Source organism: Gallus gallus, chromosome 19 (assembly GCF_016699485.2).
Source record: "Gallus gallus isolate bGalGal1 chromosome 19, bGalGal1.mat.broiler.GRCg7b, whole genome shotgun sequence".
Taxonomy (NCBI): Eukaryota; Metazoa; Chordata; class Aves; order Galliformes; family Phasianidae; genus Gallus; species Gallus gallus.
Window position 1 is genome coordinate 6,034,721 of NC_052550.1, and position 19,626 is coordinate 6,054,346.

At 55.4% G+C, this 19,626-nt stretch overlaps 1 protein-coding gene, 1 long non-coding RNA gene and 1 other non-coding gene across 7 annotated transcripts in view; 1 reads left to right on the forward strand and 2 right to left on the reverse strand.

Moving 5' to 3' along the window:
* SMG6 (SMG6 nonsense mediated mRNA decay factor) overlaps positions 1-19,626 on the reverse strand; it is a 90,964-nt gene that overhangs the window by 23,315 nt on the left and 48,023 nt on the right. For 4 of the 5 annotated variants that reach the window (XM_004946548.5, XM_004946547.5, XM_040650407.2 and 1 more), the window contains one exon: positions 13,900-14,101. In XM_004946548.5, the coding sequence (XP_004946605.3) occupies positions 13,900-14,101 (202 nt within the window). Of the gene's footprint in view, positions 1-11,311; positions 11,418-13,899; positions 14,102-19,626 lie in introns of those variants that run through there. The other variant, XM_040650408.2, reaches the window with a different exon arrangement.
* On the reverse strand, positions 14,516-14,605 carry MIR1666 (microRNA 1666). The gene has a single exon (NR_035159.1). It is a non-coding gene; the product is annotated as a microRNA 1666 (primary transcript).
* On the forward strand, positions 14,821-15,275 carry LOC107054800. The gene is made up of 2 exons (XR_001469462.4): positions 14,821-14,928; positions 15,010-15,275. It is a non-coding gene; the product is annotated as an uncharacterized LOC107054800 (long non-coding RNA).

Genomic DNA, 19,626 nt, shown 5'->3' on the forward strand with positions numbered 1-19,626 from the left:
TTAATCCAAAGGTTAATGTTTGGGAAGCTCCGAGTGTGTGAAAAGAGGGGTTAGATGGGTGCTGCTCTGTGGCTCGAGCAGTTGTTGCCGCCAAGTGGCGGCTTTCAAACGGTGCCTGCCTGCCCCAGCCCAGGCTCTCGGAGTCACGGGCTAAAATAGAAAACAACTGAAAGCACTGCAAGCAAACAAACAGTCACATCAGATGCTGGAAAAGCCAAGCGGGGTGGAAGCCAGCAGCACGGAGCGCAGCTCGAGCGCTGCGACTGCTCGCAGCCTCCTGGCTCACGTTGGTACGTGACAGCATGGCAGCGGTGTCCCCTGAGCCCTCCCGCACCACGGCCAGCCCTGAGGTGGCCCTGCAGCCCCCGTCCCTTCCTGTCCCGTTTGTCACCTCCATCCTTGCTGCTGTGCTGGGGCTCTGCCACCCATCGGCAGTGCCGGGTGCCCTGCAATGTGCCCTCTGCTTTCATCACTTCCTGCCTCCCAAATGCCTTTGTCTTCATCTTTGGCATGAGATGATGCCCTTTCCAGGCTGCTCCTTCCAACACCAGAAATCCCAGCTGCCTTTGTTAGGGCCGGGGCCACGCTTGTGCAATACCCCGTCTGCTCGCGGGGCCATATCAAAGAACACAATAGCCAAAAGGCTCTGGGAGTTCAAGCATCGCGTCCTCCCACACTTAACTAAACACAAAGAGAAGGGACCACATGGCTGCAAGCACCAGGTGGGTTGGAGCCCTCTCCCCGGGGCTGGGAAGGACGGCACGGCACCGCGGGCGTGAGAGCATCCGGCACACTGCTGGATTTACGGCACCCGGAGGGAGGCTTCCTGGGATCGGGGCAGCAGCAAACACAGCCCTCCTGCCCACGGGATCCTCTCTCGAGCATGTGTTTGCCAAGGGAAGAGCTGTGCTGTGCCACACATCACGTGCCTATGCTGCCTGCTGCACCCCCTGCATCCATCCACCCTGGGGTAAGCTGGCCGTGCCCCAGACGCATGGAACTCGGCTCCATCCCAAGCTCCATGGGAGTGAGGCACAGCAGTGCAACAGGAGAGCTCTGATCCTAGCACTGCACCAGAGCACTGCCACCAGCACCTCCTGGAGGTCCCCAGAGCTGCTCAGCAGCCCCGTGCCTTGGCACCTGGTTACCCACAGCTGAACTGATGGGGTTCGGTAGCAATGATCACAGAATTACAGAACCACTGCAGTTGGAAAAGACCACCAAGATCACCAACTCATCACCAGCACGGCCACTCATCGAATTGCAGAACCAGAGAATCAGCAAGGTTGGAAAAGTCTGCCAACATCAAGCCTAACCATCAATCCACGACCACCATGCCCACTCACAGAGCCATTCAGGTTGGAAAAGACCTCTCAGATCCCCCCAAGTCCAACTGCACCCCACTGTCACAGTGCCCACTGCCCACGTCCCTCGGTGCCACATCCCCGCGGCACCGGGGATGGCGAATGATGCTAAATCAGAGAAAGCACAAAGCTGTTGGAGGTGACAGATACAACTGGGGCTGGTGGGGAACGCTGGCCAGAGGAAGGCAGAAGGAGAGCAGTGCAGTGTTAGTAGATAAGCCAGGGCTCAGCCCGGGGTCCTGCCTGCCCATGCGTGTGCCAGCATGCTCCGAGTCCCAGCGTGGGACGCTCAGGCTCCTCCAGCTGCCCATGGAGCAACGCTCCTGTGCTGCAGCCCTCCAGCCAAGGGGGAAAATGTAATCAGAGCAATTTCTATTAGCAAGGATGTAAAGAGTTGGAACCTCTGGGCTGTCTCTTGACAACTAATTAATTACCAGGTAGCATCCCCTTGAAGCTGCCAACGCGGCGCGCACAAGTTGCAGCACGATGCGGGGAGAGGGATGAACTTTACAACAAACTGTAGAATTTTACTTCATCTTCCGCCACCATCTGAGATCCTGAGGGAACAGGAAGGGGTGGCAAGAGGCAAACTCCAAAGCCATCTGGGATCATCATTAACTCATTCACTCGTGGCCTCTGAAACAAAATGCCGATCGCGCCGAGCCGCAGCGCGGAGCCAGATGGGGGCTGCTCTCATTCTCAGCTTCTTGAATGCTCTGGTGCCAATTCCTGCACACGGCTGCCCACCTCCTTGCAGCCCACCCCCTCGGGCCCCTCATTCTGGCAGTCAGGGCAGTCAGCCTTTGGAACTATTAGCAGCAGAGAGCGCATTTCAAACGGCTTTAGGTGATGCGTTCTTCACTAACGGCAACAAAAAGGAGTTGATGTGAACAAAGCAGAGGAAAGGACAGGGACAGAGAGGCCGCTGCTGAGAAAACTTGTATGGGAAACCATGGAGAAACCCCACAATGGAAAAGGTTTCAGCCCAAGGGGCAACACGCCCTGGGGCTGAGCTCCACGCACCAAACATCGCTGCCCTAAAACCCCTCCCTGAGCTTGGGACTAAGGGAGCCAAACCTCAAACCAGCCCCGGGTTGTTCCCAGGGCGAGGACGCAGCAGGGCAAAGGCTATCCGGGCTGCAGAGGTCACAGCAGCGGATGCCTCTGAGCACTGCCATGTGCCAAGCTCCGGACATCTCATCCAAAAAAAGATGCAGTCCAAGCAGCGGGCAGCTCGGGATCAGGATGTGTGACCTGCGGGAGAGCTGACGCCGGGCAGGCGGAGATAACATGGGAGCCCTATGGCAGAACCCTGGGGTCTGAACTAGGGGACAAGGCTCAGCAGGCAGGGACAGCTGGGGACAGTCACCCCAGAGGCTGCAGCGTGGGGTGACGGAAGCCACCAGCAGTGGGGCTGCTTTCAGGAGATGCTTTTCCAATTACAGTTCTGCCTCACCACTCCAAAGCGTGGGCAGCTCCTGGGAGCAGAACCCCGCACCGCTTCCCCCCCAGCCAACGGGACAGGACAGCCACAGGTCATCTCACTCAGGTGCAAATGTTTCAGGCTAAGCCAAAGCATTTCTTTCTCTTTTTCAGACTTACTTGATGTGAGTCCAAAAAACTGCAGTGACATCAAAGAGCCCATTGAGTAGATCCCCTCCAGAAACACACAGGGACTTCACCTCCTCAGTACAAACACAGTTCCCCTGCAGACTTCCTGGGAACAGCTGAAGCAGCGCCGCACTTCAAAAACCAGCCTGCACATCACAGGGCTGGGGAGGAGCTCGCTCCTGGCCCTGGGTTGTCGACAGCCATTTGAGAGCCCACGCAGGATCTCACGCCAAAGTGGTCTTAGAGCTGTGGGGAATGAGCTTAGTCCCTATAGGGGTGAAAGCAGAGGGGGGCAGGAGCCGTCCCATGAAGCCTAGAGGGAAGGATGGTGGGAAGGTTCAGCTGATGGAGCACTTTGCCTCTCCTGGAACTGGTTACTGAGCGATGCCCCTGAGTCACACAGAGGGTTCCAACCAGCAATGGAAGAGTGTCTTCTGCTGACACATGGCAACTGCTGTCCCTGCTGCGGCAACCAGCTGGAGTTTGCTGCCCGCTGTGGCGTGAGGTCACCCCTACAGGGATGGAGGGACCCACAGGAGCAGCCATGCAGGAGATGCACTGCATCCTGCAAATGAGGAGAGAAAGATGGGGGGCGAGGGCGGGTTAAGGAGATTAGTCTGGGGCACACACTGGGAGACACACAATGTGAAGTATGAGGGCAAAGGAAATGAAAGCTGGAAACTCAAACAGAGTGAAGAATCCAACCCCTGCCTGGGCAGGAAGTTTACACTCTGCTTCTAAATATACATGTTTTTAAATCAACAAGCTTTCTTGTTCCTCAGCACCACTGTCAGAAGGAACACCCAAAGGCAGTGCCAGGCTGAGCCCAGCAAGCTGCCCATCTCCAGCAACGAGGTGGGAGCAGGGGAACCCCATCGGATGTGGATCAGGGTGCCCGGTGCCCGGCTCAGCCCCATGAGAAGGAATGGGATACCAACCTGTGAGCAGGACACGGTGCCTCTTCCCTCCCTGCTCTCTGGCCACCACATCCAGGCTCAGCAGTCAGATAGTCACATATTTTTTTAATTTGATATAATTATCTCCTAGAAATTACTGTACACAGCCTCTTGGGATCTAAAGCAATTAAGTGAAGATAAATTTCTTTCATGGAGCAAGCTGTCAAAGGATGAAGCAATTTCATTCCCCATTTGAAGTGGAAGCTTTGGGTCATGCATGGTTTATTTGAAACAATGCCATCACCTAAAGCTGCTGATCTTATCTGTCTCTCTCTGTCTCTCCATTTCAAACTGCTGAAGATGTGCAGCGTGGCACTGCCTGAAGTGATGACATCTGGCAGCAGGCCAGCTGCAGAAACACGCTGCTCCTCCCTGAGCCCGAGTGCAAGAGGCCAAGCATTCCTATTAAAAAGGGGGAAACCGAGGTGAAAGCTGGGAAGAGCTGAAAAGCGGGAATCCTGCCCGAGGGAACGTGAGCCCGGCGAGCTACAGAAGGGGAGAGAGGTGCCTGTGGGGAGGGAGGCTCTGCCCCAGGGATGCCGGAGCACACGGAGCATCCCCAGGGCTGCCACTGCTCCAGGTGTCCCCTCCTGCTGTGGTCACCCTGAGCAGCAGCAGGGATTCCACCACCATGAGGTTGAGGCTCCGTGTCCACGCACTGCCAGGACGTATGTTCTAAGTCTAGCCAAAGTTCCAGCAAATTCTCTCCTCACGTTTCACCAGCCCAAGATGTTACAATTTAGACAAAAAAAAAACCCAAAAAACCAGAAAAAAAACCCAACCCAGTACATAAAATAACTCATTTAAATAAATCATCCTCCCAACTGGTGGCTTTTATCCTGGAAATGGAAAAGGGAAGGATGTGGAGCAAAGAGTGGCTTCGCCATCTCCATGCACGCGGCACTGAAGACGCTCAGATCCCACCACAGAGATGCTCAGATCCCAACTCTGAACCCCATGGGACACAAGGACCCACCAAGCCAAGCTCTGTACCCTTACGCAGCCTCAAGGTGCCACCCTGACAGCTGAATGACCTTCCCCTACCAGGGACAAAAGGGCTGAAGGCACCGAAAGGAACAGCAGTGAATGGATCTCAACGTCCCCCTCCCTATTCCTGCAGTATCACACATGGAGCAGGCTCTGTGTCAACCAGCAAACCCCACCTTCTTCCATTCACACACACAAATGTAACCCCTTCAACAAGGAGCTCTGTCGTACGCACTGCATCATTTACACTCGAGATGAACAGAGAACCAAACCATAAATCCATTCTCTTGCCCAGCGATGATCTCTTAACCTATTTTTAAGCAAATATATGCAAATTTATAATGGGAAAAAAAAAAAAAAAAAAAAGAAATGATCTGAATTAAACACCCAGCACTTTTACTTTCCCTGCCTATGGTTACTTGCCTATGGGTGGGAAGAACCCCAAGGCTCCGTGTGACCCTTCCCTTCGCTGCCCCCCATCCTAAGGGACGGGGGTGGCCTGGGGTTGAGGCACTGGCCCCAAGTGCTGGGTATCAGGGGCCTGTTCTCATCCTGAAGCTGAGGCTTCCTGTGGGACCTGGGCCGGTCCCTCAGCCTCGTGTACCTCTGTTGCCAATCCCAAACGAGGAAATTGCTTTTCCTTATGCTGCAACGTGTTGTGGAGATACGTTCATTAATGCCTGGGAAGCGCTTGGGCTTCAATGACGGCAAGGAAAGAAACAGTAAATAAGACCACGGTCATACCTTGTCCCGATTTGGGATGGGACAGCAGGACAGGACACGGTCACAGCCCACCGAGGGCGTCGGGTTCTCCATCCTCACCCAGGCACAGCCACAAACTACGCACCGCAGTGGTGGTGGGCAGCTCAATGACAGAGGTCACCTTCCGTCTCCCTTAGAGACAGAGTAGATCCCCATCTGTTATTTGGGCTGACCACTCCCTGCATTCCACTCAGTCTACTGCTCTGGCGAGCTTCCCAGGATGCGGATCCTTCTTATTCAGGATAACAATGAGGAGTTATTAATTGGGGCTTTTTTCAGGTTTCCTGAGGTCCCTCCAGTAGTTGCGTTGGTGGATACCACAGCCACCACCTTCTTCAGCAGGGAAGTTTTAAGCATTCTGCTTGGTCAAAGACAAACAGAGACAGTGCCACGAAGCTACAATGGGCTGCGGGCTGAGCTGGGTGGCTGAGAGCCGAGTCGCAGCTCACAGAATCATAGAATGGTTGGGTTGGAAGGGACCTTGGAGATGATCCAGTTCCAACCCTTGCTGTGGGATGGCTGTCACCCAGCTCAGCCTGCCCAGGGCACCTCCAAGGATGGGGCACCCACAGCTTTTCCAGTGCCCGTCCACCAAGCAAAGCACAAGGCAGAGGCAGCCGGAGAGCCAGGCCCTCCTGCAAGAGCAAAAGCACAACGTAAAGTCTTGCAGCACTGCAAAGAGTGCCTGAGCTGCAGCCACGCTCCATGCCCAGGGAATGGCTTGGCCAGCCGGAGCAGCCTCTCCATTTCCTCCAGGCTTCTCTGGGCAGCAATAAGAGATGGCTCATTGGGAGGAGATCCAGCATTAATGGTGCTTTAATGAGGCCTTTCAATACACTTACAGACTAATCAGCAAATTCCAAGAGGTCTGAACTCTAATATGTCATTCTGAATGCGCTGCAGCCACGGTGAATACCTTTTTCATGGCTGGGGCCGTGCACTGCCGGGCCCGATGCCCTTCCCAGCCGTGGCTTTGTGCCACATGGGTACCCGTGTGGCCGCAGCGAGGCTGTTACCTCCTAAAGGACCCAAAGCAAACACAACTCTTCCCATTCTCGCTCCTCTCTGAGGTCACCGCACCAACTGCTGCCGGCTTTGGGAGCACGTGCTCGGCCAGCCTCATGAACGGGGCATTTCCCGTGTCCCAGGAGCCCACCCCAAACCTCCAGAGGCAGCTGTGAGGACAAAGGGGCGAACACGAGTTTTCCTTCTCATGACATAAACCCGGCCTGCGGACGACGAAAGCCAAGGATGTTCGACAACGAGCGTCATCTGATCTGCACAGAAAGCTCCAGCGCAGACTGAAGGCAGGCATGGGACAAGGCTGATTTATTCTGTCAGTCTGCGCCTTGAGCTGAAGATCGCATCACGCTTCCAGAAAGCACTTGAAAAAAGCCTTCTGCTGACACCACAGCCAAAGGGAGCAGCGCTGGCGGAGGGGCCGCACACATGTTGGTACGCGTGCACGGCTCACACCCAACTGCCTGACTCCCTCCGAGGTGACACGGTGGCCAAAGTGCCCCATCCCCGAGCAGCAGGGCTGGTCCTTGGCCCTGGAGCACGGCTCGGGGTCCCGGCAAGCAGCCCTCTGCCCCCAGCACTGCACACGGCTGGGACAGGAGGAGGAGAGAAGCCCCGGAGGCCGCGGCGCACAGGATATGGTGTGGATTCATATCTGGTCAACGGAGGTCTTAAAATGTCAGGGTTAACAGGAGGGCAGTGCTGGCGGGGAAGCTTGGTTGGGCTTAACAATAGGCTGAGCGAGCTGGACAAAGAAAACCTTTGCTGATCAAACCTGCAGATTAGACGCTGGCTCCTGCTCTCCCCATCTTGGAAGAGAGCGATCCGCCACCAGGCAGAAAGCTCGGGCTGTGGACGCTCACACTGTGCCCCTCTCAGCCCCCGCAGAGAGGCTGAGCGCTGTCAGCCCACCACCCCACAGCAGCAGTCACACGAGATGGATGTGCCACCTCCGTGCCACCTCCCAGCAGCCACCCCCGGGGCTCTCCCACCGCACCCCTACTTCCAGACCTGACGCATACGCCCCGTGCTCCTCTTCAAGCAGGAGCTTTGGACCCCCTGGTCCCTCCCAGCGGCTCAGGGTGTTCAAAGCAGCTTGCTGACAGACAGGCAGGTGTGCGGGTGACAGCGGCCACCTCCCCGCTCGCCCTCCCCAGCGCAGCCCCAGGCACGGCACGGGGGAGTACTGCGAGCCCAGCTGTGACATTTCCTTTCACCTATACCTGTACAGCTGTTTCCTACAGGGCTGCAGCCTCGAGTGAGATGTGTGAGGCTTCTGTAGGTGCTTGGGAACAAGATGGAACAGAAACGCTTCACACCTGGCCCCAAAATTACAGCACGCTGGAACGGGGCCAAGGTAAACTGGCAGAGTACCAGTTGCAATGGACATCAATTAAGAAGGCTGTCATCCTCAGACTGCGGGGTTTGCTTTTTGCGATCTGCATCGCTCCTTAAGCCTTCAGCAGCACCAGCGCTGGAGTTTTCCAGATGGGATCATTTCCCTCAGATTCCACTCGCTAGATTTATTGCAGCTTTTTTTTTTTCTTTTCTTTCTGTTTTAACCCGCCCCCCCCCCCCCCCCCCCCCTCCTCCTTTAAGAGACTGAACTGTTATTCCACATTGCACATTTCTCCAGGGCTGTATTCAGTGTCCTCGCGCTTGTTTGCAACGAGTTCCCTTTACCTTCAGCTGGAGAAAGACAGTGATCAAAATATGCTCAACCCTTTTTCTGCCTTCACGGTGACTGCCAGCCGAGCCCAAAGGCTGAGTGACCACAACGTGCCCTGCACAGCCCCAGGGGAGCAGCAGCAGTCCCCAGGACAGCACACAGCAGGGGAGGTTGAGGTTGGGACGGAGCCCATCTCTGACCCCAGCAGCTCCCAGTGCCCGCTGTTGGTGGCAGAGATACCTGTTTGGAAAGGCAGGCAGGGATGGAAGGAGTTTTGCAAGGATGACTCCTCCTTGGACTCGCCCGCTTGGGGCTCCGGTCTCTGCTCACAGTTTCCCTTTTCCTCTCTGGACCAAGCTCTGAGCTGGAAGCTCTCACTCTCATGGGCTGAGAGCGTTCTCCTGCCAGCTGGAGGGGAGAAGCTCGAAGGTTATGGAATGGGAATACGGAAAGGATGCTGAGAAAACAGTTACATTCCCTCACCGGGGTTTCCTCTGTGCTTATGAAGCGTCTGTGCTCTCCGACTCCTGGTCTCACTACCTTTCCTCCTGCCTTGCAAGAAGTCCTCCCCAAATCACTGCAGGGCCGCCACTCTGATACGGCATCCAGCCTTGGGAAGGACAAAACGTTGGGTTTGTGGAGGCACGGCAGAGCCCAGCCACTCTGACCACTGTTCCTTCTGCACCTTTAAACCTGGGGCTCCCTATCCGAGAAGCATCACATACACTGCTACACATTGCCAAGAGATATCTTAAAAGCCTTAAGAAGACTGAAGTACTGTAAATACGTTAAATGAGTAACAAGACAGGACTAATTTTGGCCCGAGCCTATAATTAAAGGATCCAAAATAGCTCACCCACAGCCCAGCAGGTCACCAAATCTAGAGCTCGTTGAGGGAACCAGAGAGAAGGCAGAATGTGAACCACCCCTTAGCTGGAGAGTGCAGAGGAAAGAGATCTGTGTGCTGTGAAGAGGCACTCTGCACGGACAGGTGAGTGGTGCAAACAGCAGGAAGCAAGAACTTGTGAAACAAGAACCACACCGCGTGTGCAAAGCTCAGAGGAGCCGTGCAGGACCTGATTTCCAGGGCTGGCACAGCACAATACGGAATATTGCTCATAATTTCTCAGAGCCTCCCAGCTCAGGGCTTTAGTTTGCCTGGAGAGATGAGGCAGGGCTCAGACGAGCTGAGTGGTGAGTATGTGAGACAGTCCACTGCACACATGAGCATGCACATGAGGGGAAAAAAAAAGTGCCTCGCTGTTTCAGAGGAGGGAACCACAGTGACTAGCCCTATAAGCATACGTATTAATCATGCACCGTCTGGTTTTAATCCACACACTGCTGATCCTGCGTCTCACTGTATTGTTATCAGGGGAAGGAGTATTTCTCCTCAATCTTATTCACCAGCCAAAAGCCTGAAAATGCAAAAAACACATTTGTGAAGTGCCTTCCCAAGGACCCTGGGCCCCGGACCCGGTGAGCTGGGGCTGCTGCCTTTTTATTGGCGTTTAAAAACCTTTTATTAACGTGTGTCAGGGCTGGGGGAGGAGGGAGAGGCTCGGATTTCAGGACCCCCCATGCAGGGAGGTTTATTGTGGGAAGGGACATTAACACTTTCTCCCCCGTGTCTCCCTGCTTGGGGAATGGGGCAGAGCTGCCTCCGGGCAGGGCAGCTTTCAGAGGGGGATGCTGAGCCCAGGAGGAACTCACAGGGATGCAGACAACAAACGATGCCATCCAGGACCTCCCTACTGCACGGCCCTCCCGCAGCCCCGCCACCAGCACTATGGGGACACTACAGGGCAGGATGCTCCCCAGACACCAGGATGAGAGCTGAGGAATCCAGGATGTGCCCCACGTTCCCAGGAATGCATCCAGAGCAGACCCACTCACAGCTCAGACACACCGCTGCCTGGCAGACCCACAGCCATCACCTCCCCCTCTTCCTGCAGCCCAGCCCAGCCGTGCTGCTGCTCCCTGCTCTTGCAGGGCACGATGCTGGGTGAGTTTGAGGCCTTTTACCACGGGCTCCCAGTCCTGGCAGCATTTCCTCCGGCTGTGAAGACTGCAGACGCAGTCTGACAGCCCAGGCACCAGGCTGCATAGTTTGCTGTTGACTGGTACGTTCGGTGGTGTTCCATCACACAAGCTGCAATGGATATCTGCCCAACATACGCCCAGGAAAACATCACCAAGTTATGTTCAGCCCGGAGACAGCTTTTGTTGGTTACAGCCTCAATGACAGTGCAGGAGACGATGGGAAGCACTAAGTATCACACTGGCTCCAGCAGGAATCCTAACGCACAGCTTCATGGCAACGAACGGAGTCAGAACATTTTCACTCAAAATAAGAGCCAGGCCAAATGCTCAAAAACTTGCTGAGAAACTCTGGCTGAATTGTGCACTCCATCTGTTAAATGGGTCACGGAAAACAAAAAGAAGTGGGAAGCACAGTGTTTTGTCCTTTACAGCTTACAAAACAGCCATCCTCTTGGTGGAGCCAATAACCTCACACCATTTGAAGCCCAACACTCTCCACTCTTGCTTTTGAACAGATTCCCTTCCCCTGAGTTTTCCCAAATTCATTGAGAAACTGCAGTGCAAAAGCATCAGTAAAAGCAAGGTGAGATTGGTACAAAGAGGGAACAGCCTCTTCCCAGCCACGCAGGCGATAGGAGAGGCATCACAGCAGCTTCCCAGAGCCTCTCTGGTACACCAGAATTCTCCTCCCAGCTCCCAGCACGCTGACAGGGTGCAGCACAAAGAGCAGAACATTGTCTGCCTCTCTGGCAAAGACCTGTTGTGAACACAGCTTGGAAACTGAGCCAAGCCTGAGAACACGAAAGCAACCAGGTGCAGAAAAATAACTCTTGCTAACCAGCAGCGTAAAATCAGCACTGAAAGGAGGGTTCTTGGTGCACAGAAATACCATTTCTCACCTGCTTGCAGCTTGGTCAGTCAGGAACCAACAAAAGCACACAAACAGGAAACTTCCTGCACCACGACTGGACTGCTGCGGAGTGAGATCTGCCTGGGCTGTGCACACTGAGAGGGCAGAAAGCAGAGAGGGAGACTGAGGAGTGCACTCACAGATCCTCTGGTTAAGCTGAACCGGGGTCCTGAGTTGCAGGAAAGGGCAACACAGCCGTCACAGCGCTGCCGTTACACAACTGCAGCCACTCCAGTCCCTTTCTGCAGCATTATCACATCACATCAAATAGGGTAGGAAGGTTCAAAGAGGTCACTTTGCTGCCATGGCAGCTCACCTCCACCCAAGCTGTATGAGAAGAGCCACCCAGCCTGCTTTTAGAAGTCTCTTAATGCTGAAGAGATTCTACAGCATCGCACACGAGCCTACTTTCAAGTGCTTAACTACCCTAAGGAATGAAGCCTTTCCTCAAGCCTAATCTTCATCTATTTTGCTGCAATTTATGCCCATTCCTTCCTGCGCTGTTCAGCACGGAGCTGGAGGACAGCTTGTTCTCCTCCTTCCCACAGCAGCCTTTTCTCCAGCTGAAAGCTGCATTTTCCCTGAATTCTCTCTAGACTAAAACGCCCCAGTTCTTTCAGCTCCTTCCTGGAAGTCAGGCTGATGGGTTCTCTGCTCTGCCTCACCTGTCCCCCTCACCCATATTCAAAGGGAATACACACACCTGCTGCTTCACATTGCATCAAGAAGAGCCCCTGCAGCACACAATGCTTTTGCTCAGCACGGGCAGCGTTAGCACTGCTGGGTGTAAGGAACCCACCTGGGTGTGATGTGCCCGGTGCAGAGGGACCAGCAGGCAGCACAACACAAGGAGCACTCCACAGGGGCTCCGAGACGTGCACAAATTCCAGCCAACACCCCGACGTGCTGGGTGGGATCGCTGTTCTACCGTCAGTTACTTTCAAACCAAACAAAACCCACTGAGGAGGCAAAAAATAAAACACTAATGCAGTGGACAGGCCACGACATCCAAGCCTGGCTCCTCTCTGGGATGTGCAACCCTCTCAGTGGAACTGATCCGGTCCCAGCACACCCTGCCTGGCTGGGTGCCTGCTGCTGCACTGGGATGGACACCAGCTCCCACCAGTGCTGCTGCAGAGTTTCTTTATGGGGCGTAAGAATCAAAGGGAGTCAAGATGGTGATAAATCTCAGCTCTTGCAGCTCAGGTGCAGCAGGAGCGCAGAGATGCTTCTCCTTTTTCACGCACGTGAGTGCAAGTGCTTGGCAGGGCAGGTAGATGGCACTCTGAATGAACTGCTGTGTGGTTACAGCAGTCAGACCCTGGGGAATAACAGCTCCCTCCCACACGTCATGGGGCACAGCCCAGACCCAGTGCCTGGAGGAAGGAGCCCATGCATAGGGAGAGGGGTAATGGGACCGTCCCCACCAGGACACCACCACACGGTGCAAGTGTGCTTCCTTAGGGCAGAGATGTGCTTGCTGTTTGACCTCTCCAAACGCAAGACTTGAAAATCCTTTTTGCCAGTGACTTCCTGGACTCAAACGCTTCCCCAAAATTGGAAAGCTTTCAGTTTTAGCGGGGCTGCGGGCAGCGCTGCAAAGCACGGGCAGGGCAGACGGAGAAGTGAAAGAGAAATTCGCACCTCCCAGGTCCCCCTGTGACAAAGGTCCTCAATTTCTCACAGTCATTTCAGGAAAATGTCAAGACGTGGCACACGGGAGCACGCACTGCCACTGTTAGCAGCAGGGCTCCCACCAGCCCTGCACCCCGCTTCTCCTCCTACAGCACTGCCCGCCCAGGGAAGTGGCACAGCAACGCTTCTGCTGCTGCAATCCTGCCTGAGAGCAGGAAACTGTTGAGAGCCACTCTCATCCTGCCGTGCCTCCGAGGGCGTGCAAAACAAATGCCATTGTGCCTCCTTCATCCCCCCCCCACCCCTCCCCTCCCAGGTTCAGGCACGGTATCAGCCCCCAGGTCCCTCCTGGCCAGGTGGTGGCAGAGAGCAGACCCCAAACCCCACATCAACAAGGGAACTGATTTCATTATTCTAAAAACAAACAGCCGAAGGAAAGTTCAGGCTAGAATGGGCTCCTAGAGCAAAGAAAGGAAAATAGAGAGCGGGCAGTGGGGAATGCTTCATATTCCTAAAAGCCTTTTGTACGTTAACACATGGTGTCTGCTTCTCTCTAGTCACCTATTTATCACTCTCCTCTTTAGAGAAGGAAAAAAGTCCTGGCTGCTTTCCTAAGGCAGAGTTTTGTGGCTGGGGGGAGGGGGAGGGTGCTTTAAGCATGATGCAAACCATTTGGAGTGCACTGAGAGCACTGCCAACACAAGCTGCACTATTTAAACAAGTGAGGAAATGATCGTATATACAACATGCCAGCGAGCACACACACACCAGAGGAAGTCGAGAGGGGTTTTCATGACACAGAGCTGGATGTCAGCGGCTGAAAGGTCGATATTTTCCCTTAACACCCTTCTCAATGACTTAATCGTGTTCCGTTTGCACAGAAAACTTCCCAAGAATAAAAGTCTGGAGGAATCGAGGGGGGATGTTTGGCCTACTGCTGACCTTGTCCGAGGTCCTCTCCACGTAGCAGGGCTCCTGGGGGGCGACCAGCAGGGGAACGAAGCCCGAGAGCAGCCGATCCTCTTCCAGGCTGAGCAGGGCAAGGTCGTCATCTGGGTCCTTGTACAAGGGCACCTCCGACTGATTCACTGCGGTCAGTATGTTACAGAAGTCAGCCAGCGTCGCCCACACATCTACTGAGACCCTGGGAGAACGAGGAGAGACGTGAGCAATTCGGGGCTGGAATGCATTGGGAGTTGCCTCGCGACGCTGCGGCGAATACCAGAGAGGTGAGACGAGGCAACGCACACCGCCCCGCACCGCGCTGCCGCGGCCGTGCCCCACGGGGAGGGCTCCGGACACAGCTGCACTGGCACCGACCCCAGGAGGGCTCTCAGCCCTCAAACCGACCCTTCCTGCCCCCTGCATGGGAACGGCTCGGCCCTTCCCGCCGCTCTGCCCCACGCTGCACGCGGGAAGCGCTTCCCCAGCAGCCCCAGGGAGCCCAGCCCGTTCCAGCTGGGAGAAATGCCGCTCGCTGCTCTATTTCCAAGCCTGCTGGGAAGACAAACTCATCTTGCCGTGGGGGCAAAGGCAGCGCTGGGGGCTGGTATTTGCTGCCAGCACGCGCTGCAGCCACGCTCTGAAGCTGTGAAAGTTTGCAGCTCAGCCTCAGCCCCGTGGCGTTAACTCGTGCTTTGCTCCTGGCCGTGGTTTCAATGCTTGAGAGCGACCTGCAGAGCCGTCCCTGCGCTGTCTCACCTCCCTTGGCGGCACTGAGGCCATGGGCAGCCCCCTGCAGTGCGTCCCCATTGCGTATCCCCATGGCTCGGGCCACGCCAACTGCACTGCCATACAGCGCTGCTCGCCCCAATTCTAGAAGCACTTCTGGAGGGTTCTTTCAGCCTATGAGCTGGGAAGAACAGAGGAAGGTGGGGCAGCACCGAGAAGCACAGAGCAGCCAGCATCACCCGGGGTGCAGCAGTGACCAAGGGCTGGAAAGAGGCCCCCCTGCTCTTTGAACTGCTCCAGGTGGACAGAGTCTGTGCTCGGTTATTTACGGGAATCAATGTACCAGGAAAGCACACTGAAATGAAACATCTTGTTTTCAAGAGCGTCCTGGGAGCCAGGCAGAATGAGCAGCCATTAATCAAAGCCCGGCACGTAATCAGCACACATGTAACGCAGAGTCGCCCACGTCCCTGAGCCAGCCCCAGCCAGCACGCTGCAGAGGAGAAGAGGTCCTTCAAAGCCCTCTGCGCACAGACACCAGGAGCTGGGTTCATTCACAAAGCTCCATCGCTTGGCTCGGCCAGGTCTGGCTGTCAGAAATGTTTAAATATGGAAAAAAATAAACAGTTGCAACACGTTTTTTCGGATGGATCTGTCCGAGGCCCTTTGTGATGTAATGGGAAACGTTGCGTTTGTGCTACCAGCTGGAAAATAAACAGAGCTGCGAGGGTTAAAAGGAACTGAACTTTCCACGACCCCTATCTGCAAAAGAAGAAAATAATAAGAGGAATGATCCACTGCCCCACAGCCCTGATAGTTTATCCTCCGGCCCGGGCTGCAGAGACAAGCACCGGATGTGATAGGGCTGCTCTGGGCCACCTCCAAGGCGAGTTCTGCCCATGGGAGATGCGCAGGGCTTGGGAGGCTCAGCCCTCCCCCAGTGCCCTGCTGGCAGCCAGGCTGGGCTGCATGCCCCCGCTCACATCGCAGGGCTGGGGCACGGAGCAGGGGCTGCAGCAATGCACGAGCCGCAGCGATGCACGGCTGCTCCCAGGTGCACGGGGCGAGGAGAGAGAAGAAAGGAACGCGTTGCACAGGGGCCATCTCCCTCCTCAGGGTTCACTGCTCGTCCCGTGAGCTGACACCAGCGGCATCCTGCAGTCCCCCAGCCCCTGGGCCCTATGCAAGCATTTCCCGTCACTTTATCCCCTTCATCTTCAGCTCCCTACAGCTTCACGGGGCCTGGCCACATCTGTCATTTGTGCTGGATGTGTTAGGTTTCCACCCTGGGCTTCCTTCAGTGCAACCACAGTTGTGCTAGTGTGAGCAGTGAGCTCCCGCTACAACACAACCCCGAGCAGCCCTACAGCAGCCAGCACACAGCACACTCCTGCAGCTCTGACCATTTGCTGCCTCTCCCTTTGGTTCGCTTCCCCCCCTGCAGGGCAGCACCACCCCCTGAGGAGGGGTCCCAGCGGTTCCCCCACTCCTGTTGGCCAAAAGCCTCTCCCCGCTGCCTCTTCCCAACACGCTGAGGCCATGGCTGAATGCTTTCTGACTCCGAGCCCAGCCCTGCAGATCCCAGAGCTTTTAAGCGAGGAAGCGAGGAGGGGGTGAGCGCGAGGTCTTCCTTCAGAACGGGGGGTTCATTCACTTCCCCACAGACACATTTCCATTCGCTTATTCCACCAAGATGGGGAAGAAAAAAAAAAAAAAAAAAGGACCAAAAAAAAGAAAAAAAAAAGAGCTAATTTCTTTTTTATTGCCTCAGGATTCCAGGTTTAATGTAGCTGTCAGTGCAAGCGCAGCCCAGCTGCACGCCGACGGGACGTGGCCCGGCCACGCACAAGTGCAGGCTGAGATGCGTGGCCGGGGCTCCAATGGGGACAGCCCCCACTTAGGATGATGCCCATAGGGCCGTGGGGGTGCATGCAGAGATGCACACCGAGGCCCAGAGCCCAAAGCGGGGCCCTCACGCCCGCCACCATCTTGGCCAGGAGAGCGGGCTGCCTGGTGATTAATATCAAGTACAATGACCCCATGTTACAAGCCTGCGGGGGCCTGTGGAGGTGGCCATTTCCTGTGTAATACCAGCTTGTTTAAACACTAACAGTCAAACTCCACAGCTGCAGAACAAACCCGGAAAGAGAGGAGCAAAAGAAGCCCTGCATTGTGTTCCGTGCAGATGGCAAACGGTGTGGGCTGGGGGATGAGGGGCCGCACGGCCGCTGCCAGGAGCCCCCCGGCACCACACGCAGCCCACGTCCCGCTCCCAGCTTCCCTCTGGCTAGCCGGGCTCAAGGCAGTGGAGCAAAAAAGGGAGCTGAGATGGGGGCTCTTCCCAAAAGCACTCACCGAGCTCGCCCTGCTCCGTGGGGACAACCTTGGGGTCAGAGCAGGACACTCTTTCAACCACTGTGCCCCTTGGCATCACTGATTTTTCCCTGCTCTGCCCTATATGCGGTCCCTCTGGTCACCCAGGTGCCACCACACTCCTCCCTGAGGTGTGTGACTGCTCCCAGCCCCGGCACACAGCCCACACACAGCCCACCTCTTTGGCTCCTGCTCCACCCGGCTCTACCTTCACTCTCAGCCAGCTTTACGCTACCGAGACACCTCCCAATCCTCGCTCTGATGTCTTGAGAGGGAAATTCTGGTGGACCGCATTACTACCAAGGCTGAAATCTGCAAAAGGGATTTCCCATGTAGCCTTCAGTAAACTCCGGCGAGGTTTTGACACCCCAGCCCAAGACTCCGTCCATCCCTCCCAGCGGGGGCTGCCATTGCAGTGACGCTTCTCCACGAGCCCGATGTGATGAGAGAGATCTGGCAGATCTCTCTGGGAAGGTAAGCTCTAAAATGTGCTCCGAGCTTTTGGATTCAATTTAATACTTGGTTTAAATTAACCATCTTTAAATGCTTGCAGACAGTCTCTGCAAACTGAGAGGCCCTTCGCTGTAACGTGGAAGGAGAGCAGATTCTCCAGGGTCAGCTCGGTGGCAGATAAGTCTGTCCGGCCATTGGATTCCCTATCAATTCTTGCATTGCTTCAAGCCATGGATTCACTGCAGCAATAAAACAGAGCACGGAGAAGCTTCTTCAGCTCCTACACCCCAAAAGGAGACACGTTCACCCCAACAGCAGCAGCTCCCCTGAGGCTCACCTTCCACTCATCTCTGCCTTAGCAAACGTCCTGCTCCCATAGGCTGCGCTGTCAGCCCATCTCTGCAAGGCTCTCCTGGGGACAGCCGGTCTGAGAGATGCTACCAGCCGAGGGCTATGGCACACACTGCTCCTAACTCCTGTTGGAACCTCCTGTTCCAAACTCAGTGCAATGTTTGCCATGAGTCATACGTGTTTTAAGACACAGAAGTGAGTGCTGTGAGCTGCCAGAAGACCTGGGAACAGCTCCATTCATGCAGTCTGGTTCGGAGCAACCATCCCCGAGGCAGAGATGACCACAGTTCGGTTCAGCTCCCATCCTGGAAACCCCAAAGAAAAGAGGAGCCCTGCAAAACTCGCTGAGTCCCTCCCGTCTCAGAGAGGTAGATGGGAACGAACAGCCCTGCCTCTCAAATACACTCAGGATCTCTCTTTGCTCTTCTAAAAACAACTCTCAACGTGGCATCCTTTGAGCCACACCTGGGTGCGATCACTTGGGTTCACGTGATAGAGCAAGGAGAGCCTTTGGGGAAAGATCTTCTCTCTTGGCTGCTGGTGCCCAGTTTGGGAGGGGATGCCTGCCCAGAGCCAGCTCCATCCCCACATCCCTGCCAGGACGCAGACCCACAGATGGAGCCTTCCAACATTCCCTTCCTGCCCCGTGAAGCCCACGTGGCTCCGTGCTGCGTGCAGCGCTCACCCCTCGCACCTTTCCCTCCGTCTGTCCAACAGGGAAAGCAGCGAGCGGAGGAATTTGGTGTTTTTTTTTTTTTTATTGTATGGACTCAAATCCAGCAGTGTGATAAATGCATCCGAGCTACAATTAGGAAGATATATAGCATCAGAATGCGAAGGTCTGGGCAGCGTGGTGAAACGCGGGCTCTCCAGAGCCCCAGCTATGTTTCCCATTATGTAACCCTGGTCATGGGCAGACAGCCAGACTCCAAATGAAAAAGAGACTCTGGCTTGGCACCGTTTCTATTTTCCTATCCTCATTCGGGGTCAGCGCAGTGTCATACAGCTGCAGAGAAAGCTCCGGGGATTAAACCTGGGAAAGACTCCAAGACCAGGACCTGGGTTCAAGTACCAGCTGAAAGCAATAAACCAACTGCCACAGCTGGGCTGAGTTTAGACGTTCTCAAAGTCCCCCAGCTCTCTCACTTACTAAGAACCAGCAATCACGAACATGGCGAAAGCAGCACGAGCAGAGGCCTCGGGATGTAGAGCCCCAGCAGCCCGGGCCCTGAGCTCTGGTGGAGGCTTGACAAGCTGCCCTGCTGGCCCTGAGCCCAGGCCATCATTCTGGCAGCAGTGCTGGCCCCGGATGAGTTGCACTTTGATGCAAGTTCTGGGCCAGGCCTTTTGCTCCTGGTGGGCTGCCAGGTGGGTATGGGGCCTGTTTTTTTCCAGAAGCATTTGCACATTCGTGGCATCCTTGTAGGGTGCTCCTGTGCTTTAGGGGCTTTTTGTTGTCCCTTTCCTGAGTCATGGCATCAGGGTGCTGGGAGGCGGTCTCAGTACGTCCCCAAAGCTTCTCCATTGGCACTGCTGAAGGAACAGAGCTCGCTAAGGGGACCTGGTGGCACGTCCCACTGCCAGAAGGCACAGAGCACGCATGCAACAGCACAGCAGGCCCCTGCTCAGAGTTCTGCAACTTGGCATCTGCGTGTGCTCCTTGTATGTTCTCCCTGCTTCTGAGCTCACCCTGCCCACAAACCTTGGCTTCCTCCAGAGCGCCTGCTGCTCTGACCCATGTTTTACTTCTGAGCTCCTTTGAAGCCGTTCCTATCCAAACCCCCAGACTTGGTGACTCTACCTGGTTACTGAGCAGCCCCA